Source organism: Montipora capricornis, chromosome 14 (assembly GCF_036669925.1).
Source record: "Montipora capricornis isolate CH-2021 chromosome 14, ASM3666992v2, whole genome shotgun sequence".
Lineage (NCBI taxonomy): Eukaryota > Metazoa > Cnidaria > Anthozoa > Scleractinia > Acroporidae > Montipora > Montipora capricornis.
In genome coordinates this window covers 37,837,086-37,844,585 of record NC_090896.1, presented here as the reverse complement: position 1 = coordinate 37,844,585, position 7,500 = coordinate 37,837,086, and the positions used below count along the sequence as shown (strand labels likewise).

The window sequence follows — 7,500 nt, the reverse complement described above, 5'->3', positions numbered from 1 at the left end:
CGGACCTTTTTTCAATTAAGTCAAGATCAAGAGGACGAGCGTATGGGGACTCATGTGCACTACGAAAAGCACTTACAAGTACAAAAAAATGATTTGACATCTTCCCCCTTAAGGCAATGAAGGAAACGGAAAAATAGAGGAAACCACCCAAAAAACTGGTAGATATGGCCATTTCTACATTGTGTGTGCTAAACTTTCGAGAAAATTATTACAGTCACCATGCTAATGCAACTCGCGCATGCGCAGATACAATGATTCCCAGGTCACATCGCCAAAAATATTGCCTTTCACAATTTGCGTTCTTTTGCAAATTTATATTCCGTGTATTCTGTTATTCCTAATCCGGAATGATAGTAGCCAGGATACTCCCAAAAGAATGCACCAAAAAAAATGACACCAACTTTTTCCTGTTCATGTTGCTTCTTTTGATATCTATAACTATATTGCACCCTAGACAGTTTTCTTTCATTTATTCTGCATGCTCACTTGTGTACTGTATAAAGACTTATAAACTATAAATCATTTTTTAAAATTACTTTCCTACATGTTAAGTTAATATCTTAATGGATACTTTTTATCTTATTTTTTTAAAGTCATCCCCTTTCTTTTCCTTTAACGTCGAATGCGTTTCCTGATATTGGATCGGTCGGTAGGATTGAAAAAAAAAAAAGACAAACTAAAAACCTATCACAGGAAAAGTCTCGGAATAGGAGGCCTGGTACCCCAGCGTCATTAGTGTGGAGCCTGGAAACAACATATGAACCCAAAATCAATATGGTTGATGTTAATGTAGAATTTTGAAAATTTGACAACGGGCTTTTCTCTATGCTGTTACCGTGCTCATTTTTCAGATTAAAAGAATTATTTAAAGTGAAAAATGGTTTAACTAAGTCGTTATTCTTTTTTTTTTTTGAAAATGCCAAAAATTTAGGTCAGTCGGACGACGCTAAACAGAGATTAAAAAAAAAAAAGAGGATGGCCTTAAAAATCTGTAATGACATTCATTTCTAGTCTGTCATTATATCCGACTGGACTAGTCAATATCTGAGGGTATAGCGGCCATTTTTTGCTCTCCTTTGTCGCGTAACAACTAAATTGATTTGAAAGTGGATTGCATTGAAAGTTACAACTGATTTTTTGACACCTCCATTTGCTCCGGGGACAAAGCTACATTAAATATCTTTAACCGTGCAATCTTGCCCTTGAAAAAGTCTGGATCGCCAGGCCTCACTCCAAGCCTGGCGTTGACCTGTGTTCCCAGTTTAAATCCGGTGCCGATGTTTTTGCTTTTAACCTCCTTTCCGTCAACCAACAATTTGGCTTCACCAGATGAGTGATTGTACGATGCACCGACAAATGTCCAGGTATCTGTTGGCATACGAGTAGAGCTTTGCAGTGTCTTCGTTACTCCGTAATCGCGCTTTCTAAAGTGGACAAATATTGTTTCATTGATTACACGGAGAACAACACCCCAATTGTACTGTTTATTGTTCTTTCGCGCATAGTTAAATACAGGTCCGTCCTTTCCTTTATAGTTTAACCAACACAACACTGTCATGGAGAATTTCACATCCAGAGCTTTACTTTGGGAGTTCGTAAACTTGATGGAGCTACTGCCTTGTCCTTTAAACTCATAAGACCCGTTTGCTCTTCCATCAGGCCCTGAAGCAAGACCAACATTGAGAGGATTGAATTCCCCTTCACGTACTCGATTATTGATTTCTTTGGTTCTGTATGAGGTGTTGAGAGGGAACCAGGCAACCGGATCTGGTGGACCTTTTGTAAGAAAAAAATATTCTGTATTTGTTACTTTAGAAGACAAGCTGCGCAGCAAACTCGCCGAGCATACGTTAATACCATTTTTGGAGAAGAAAGATAATTGAAAAAAAAAAAAAAGGATAGGCCTGTGACCAAAAGTAAAGTAATGATAAGGGCGAGTATTGGAGCAAAGAACATGGTAGTAATAATTGCAGTGGTAATGAAATAGAATGTCGAATGTAAATACCTCTTACAAACCGAGTTCAAGGTCCGTACTCTCAGTTACGGACTGATTTTTTTTCTCTTGATTATAAGAATCAACGGGAAAAACGAGGATCGTTTACTTTCAGTACGGACCGAGGAAACGAGGTTCAGTAATAATATGTTTATTACATCTCTGAGGTAACCAAGCGCGTGGATAACGAAACTACTTAAAGTTAAGCGGAAGGTCGACTGCAACAAATGATTGCATGGCATTCGTCTTTTTGAAATAGTTGCTTCCAAGATTCAAATATTTAAGGTATTTCCTTAGTAATAGAAGTTGGCGTAACATTTTCTTTAAAGTTTTCTCTATTGTTCCCTACATTATGGTGACTCGAAATGTGCAATTAAAAAAGAAGGTCACCGAGCTGGTTTTGGAGATATAACTTGCTCGTGTTACTCATGTAATCATTTCCACTTCACCTATCATGGACAAGTTTGTTCCATCGGTTCACGCTACGTTTCGCAGGAACATGAAGCACAGCTTTGACCGCGTAATTCTTGAAATAACAAAACAGGCCTAGGTGTATTATATTGTATTGTTCAAAAGAAATAATTAAATGTTTGTTTTATGGCGCAGGCATACGTCATGAAAAGGCACTGACTACAAATATTCCTCCGGTGCGTGACCTCGAGGAGACAATGTTGTGTCCACGAGTGATGGCTACAAATACTTTTTTTCCCTGTAACTGTTTTTTCTGACTTATATAAAATTATGCCATAAGAAAGAAAGGTCACCAACTTCGTTTAGGAGACACTGGTCTCCCGCAGTCATTTACTTTGTGAACTTTGCTGGTTTGGCACATTGATTATCTTCCCTGCAGGTAATATAGAGAAAGCTGCCAAGTGCAGATACAGATTTTTTCCAACAATTCGACAACTGCAGGGGACTTTTACAATAATTGCAACGATCAGCAAGCTCTCTAGAAAGCAAACCGATCTCGACAACACGCCTCCCCGATATCACCGTTTCAATTTCACTCTAGGACTAAAATGAAACTTTCGTATCAGCAAAGCTATCACTCGACTTTCTTTTGCAAGAGTCTAAGAGTTCTTCTCATTGCTGCTGTGCTGTGTTCTGAAAATTGTTCTTTCTGGCGAGCTTTCCCGCAAGAAATTTCGCCTTTTGAAATGTTGTCAATTACGCTGTTTTGAGGAGAACAGGATGCGCAGTGCAATACTAGCGAATCACCTTAACCAAAGTTGCATGAGGTTGTTACCCATGTGCTTGTTCACATCTTAAAACGATCGCCTTTTTAGGTAGTGATACTACTAAGATGGGTGGCCTCTTAGATTATTTTATGTCGTAAGTAAAAGATAAACGATATACTAGAATTTAAAAGCGTTTTGGCACCTGTACCTTGTCATGAGGAACCTCCTTCAACAAAGGGAACCTCCACTAAAACAGGAAAATATCTTTAAACCATAGAACATGAGTTTTACAATACAGATTGCTGCCAATTTTCTTATGAAAGCGTTTGTGTCTGAAATAAACAAAAAACGCTCGTTTTGGTTTTCAAATTTCCCTGGCGACGACATCTTGAATAATTGTGACGTATCGAGGTTGAACTTACAGGGCAATCACCACGTGACAATTATTCAATATGGCGGCTCTCGGGAAATTTGAAAGTGATACAGTTCACTTTTTTCTATACAAACTCTTTTTCGAAGAAAATTGTCAATGAAATTTGATTGCAAACATTATTTTATTCGCTTTAAAATTGTTCATTAGTCGGAGTGGAGGTTCCCTTTGCTATAAAGCACATGAAAAACTTGCTATAGAATTTTAAAAAAATTCAATTTCAGTAGCGGGCTGTAAACAGCGGACCAAACTCCAGAATACGACCCTGTAAATTAGCCAATCATAGCGCACGTAGCATTTGAAAACTATGATAGCAAGAGGATGTTACATGGCCGCTCGTAGATACGAAATTTCTCTTTGAGTGTGCACAGAACGGGTGAAATATTTTTTTTAACACAAGAGGAGAAATTTCGTATCTCAAAGCTGTCATGCAATGTTCTATTTGTTACATAAACACCAAATAAATACCAAAACAATTCATTTAAATAGTTTCTGCAATTCTAACGTACAACAACAGAGTGATTTATTATAGCCATAGCAACGGTGATATTTTCACTTGTAAAGATAATATCTTTTTTTTTCCACGGGAGATACCATGTTTTCGCGCGAAATCTCACCTAGTGTTTCATCATTGGTGTATATAATTTCACGCGCGTTTTGTCAAAATTCTGATAATTTCCCGAGCCTTTAGGCGAGGGAGAATTTTGACAAAACGCAAGTGAAATCATTTCCTAATTTCACGAGAAAACCATTTGATTACCTTTTAATGTCGTGGGTGACAAATTACGCTTACAGCCGTAAATCGCTCGAGTACTTTATCCAACTGCTCGGAAAGAATCATCTCCAGGTCTTTCTCAAGGCTATTTTCGTCACACCACTTCTCCAAAACCCTCACCCAGTTAATTGTGCTCTTTCGCGTATTTAAATTTTCTGCCGCTTCTTTTAATTTCGTAACTTCTTCACTGATGGTCACTGTCTTAAATCTCGATGCCATCTTGGCTCTGATTGAGAAGCGATGTTACATGACAATTTTGTAATTTCACAATGTGAAATTATCAATTAACGCTGAAATTTCGCACCAAAATTAAGGGGTAATTTGTCACCCATATATTAAGCGAGAAGTCATAGAGCACCACAACGACAGTCACAGTGACAATAACAATAAAAATGGCGATAAAAATGACAATGACAAATTCCGGACTAGTGGCAGTGACAATGACAATAACCAAGAGTCCATTACCCAAGAGTAAATATCAAACGATGAAATGAGTCATAGATGAACTGCGGATATGAAATCAACTGAAGCTATGATCAATTTTTGCCATTACGTAAAGAAGCCTGAAAAATTCAGGACTTCAACAGGGTTTGAACCCGTCACCTCGTGATACCGGTGCGACGCTCTAACCAACTGAGCTATGAAGCCACTGACATTGGGAACTGGTCAATTGTGGGTTCCAATGTTCTCGTGGGGAATGAATCAACGATGAAATGATATATAAACTGTGGATATGAAATCAAATGAAGCTATGATCCTCGCAGTTATGAACACAATTTTTGCAATTGGGTAAGGAACCCTGAAAAATTCAGGACTTCCACGGGTTTGGAATCTTGACCTCGCGATACCGGTGCGACGCTCTAACCAACTGAGCTATGAAGCCACTGACGTTAGGACTTCAACGGGTTTGAATCCGTGATTCATTTCATATATCATTTGATCGTTGATTCATTCTACATCGGAACATTGGAACCCACAAATGACCAGCTCCCAACGTCAGTGGCTTTATATTCCAGTTAGTTAGAGCGTCGCACCGGTATCGGGAGGTCGCGGGTTCAAACTCCGTTGAAGTCCTGAATTTTTCAGGTTTCTTTCCGCAAAAATTCCGCAAAAATTGCTCCCATAACTGCAAGGATCATAGCTTCACTTGGTTTCATATCCGAAGTTCATATATGATCCATTTGACGTATAATTTCATCGTTAAACTGTTTTGTTGGCCCTGAAAATCCCCGGCAAGGGAGCAGTCAGTTAAGTTTTTAATATTAGTATTATACAATTTACGAGGAAATTCTCCGCTCCCATTCTCGTTCTAAGTGGCCGCTTTTTCTTTGGTCAGCACGTGAATAACAACCTCTGATTTTTAATTGGTTCCACTCTAGAAAGGCCTTTTCACACCAGCACAATTACACCAATCTATACCCCTCACCTGTGCAGTTATATCCGTCTCCAGTGTAACCTGGTTTACATGTGCAGTTGTACGAGCCATGAGTGTTTTTGCATATGGCGTCGATGCTGCAATTTGCATCTCCTGAAGTGCACTCGTTTTGATCTGTAATCAAATGAATAATGGTTTGAGTAGAAGAGAGCAGATTAAACTTTTGAGGAGTTTATTTCGACCACAGGGAACATGCTGGCTGGACATGGCGGGCGCAGATTTTGTAAAAAACCAAATACTTTGCCCCCCACCAACTGGGTTTCTTAAGAAAATTGTTGAGTTTACTTGCTTCAATTATTTCTTTGGCCTTGAAAATTCCCAAGGGGAGTAGTTAGTTAACTGAGTTATCAATAATAATAGTATTATACATTATTACACAGAAATATAACATTTACGAGGAGATCATCGCCAATTTCTTTCATTTCTTTTCGTCAGCTCGGAATACTGTGCCTTTTACATGTTGGAATTTGTTAGCTTTGAGGTGAAAATGAGGTGTTATTCGGCATCGAGCAGCCGAATGGTATATATTCTTGCCTGAGCAGTTTCGTCCGTCTCCAACATATCCCTCCTTACAAGTGCATTTATATGAACCATTGGTGTTGTTGCACACGGCGACATGGCTGCAGTTATGTTTTCCTGTTAAACACTCGTCGATATCTGGGATCATAACCAATAAATTATAATTAGTAAAATACCTTTTACTTTCAATTGGCAATAAGGCACTGTCCACGAAATCAGTCGACACTGTATTTTGTTCTCGCCGGCCCAAGCTTTTTCATCGTTAATTAGCCTTTCTCTGAACGCAGTCTTATGCGAGTGGGTTATATCAGTATGTAATTTTCGTGTAATACCCAGTCTTAAGAGAACGCGAAAGAAAAAGGAAAACGTTAATTAGCCTTTCTCTGAACGCAGTCTTATGCGAGTGGGTTATATCAGTATGTAATTTTCGTGTAATACCCAGTCTTAAGAGAACGCGAAAGAAAAAGGAAAACTTGCAAAAAGAATGGTAAATATCATTGCTTGCTTTTATATACCACACACACACCAAAGGTGGTGCTTTCTACGTGTTCTGATTGGTTAGCTCTGAAGAAGGAAAGTATTATTCTCCCTCCGAGCAGCCGAATGGTATATATACTGTATTAAAACAATTGCTTACCTCACTGACTGCGGACATTTTCTTCTACTTCGGTGAATAATTGTTAAATAGTGATGCAGTATATATATATATATATATATATATATATATATATATTATATATATATATATATATATATATATATGGATTTGTCAAAAGGTGGCTTCAGAAATTGTGAAAACAAGCCAATTCTGCTACCGTCACAAACTTAAAGAAAAGCTACCCTCCCCACCCCTGTGCTTTGGTCAGACAACCAACAATCACCCACCCACACCACAGTGTGGGTTCACTCTAATTGGTGATCAAAAGCAATTTATCATTCAGGTCTACACTGGTGCACAGAAAATTGCCAATCAAGGCATGCTACACTGTAAAATCTCACTTAACAAGGCCACAAACTCTAACTGCAGTTAAAGTCTCAAAGCAGCAACCCCCCCAGCCCTGTGCTTTTGACACACAACTCACAGTTAGAACTGTCCCTGGGCTGTTTGGCAAAGCAGGCCTTGACGGCAAGCCCCCTCAATTTTGAGAGGCCACAATGGCTTGAACACGA

The 7,500-nt window shown here is 38.7% G+C and overlaps 2 protein-coding genes and 1 pseudogene across 2 annotated transcripts in view; 2 read left to right on the top strand and 1 right to left on the bottom strand.

The window, feature by feature from the left end:
* LOC138032734 (uncharacterized transmembrane protein DDB_G0289901-like) overlaps positions 1 to 7,500 on the top strand; it is a 549,011-nt pseudogene that overhangs the window by 364,211 nt on the left and 177,300 nt on the right.
* LOC138032740 (uncharacterized) overlaps positions 1 to 7,500 on the top strand; it is a 170,110-nt gene that overhangs the window by 114,162 nt on the left and 48,448 nt on the right. The gene's annotated exons all lie outside the window — the stretch shown is intronic.
* Positions 1 to 7,500, bottom strand: part of LOC138033370 (uncharacterized) — a 10,076-nt gene that overhangs the window by 683 nt on the left and 1,893 nt on the right. The window contains exons 2-4 of the mRNA XM_068881111.1: positions 6,346 to 6,468; positions 5,803 to 5,925; positions 1 to 1,776 (exon numbers count right to left, since the gene is read on the bottom strand). The exon at positions 1 to 1,776 is cut by the window's left edge and continues 683 nt beyond it. Of these exons, the coding sequence (XP_068737212.1) occupies positions 1,124 to 1,776; positions 5,803 to 5,925; positions 6,346 to 6,468 (899 nt within the window). The 3' untranslated portion in view covers positions 1 to 1,123. The remainder of the gene's footprint in view (positions 1,777 to 5,802; positions 5,926 to 6,345; positions 6,469 to 7,500) is intronic.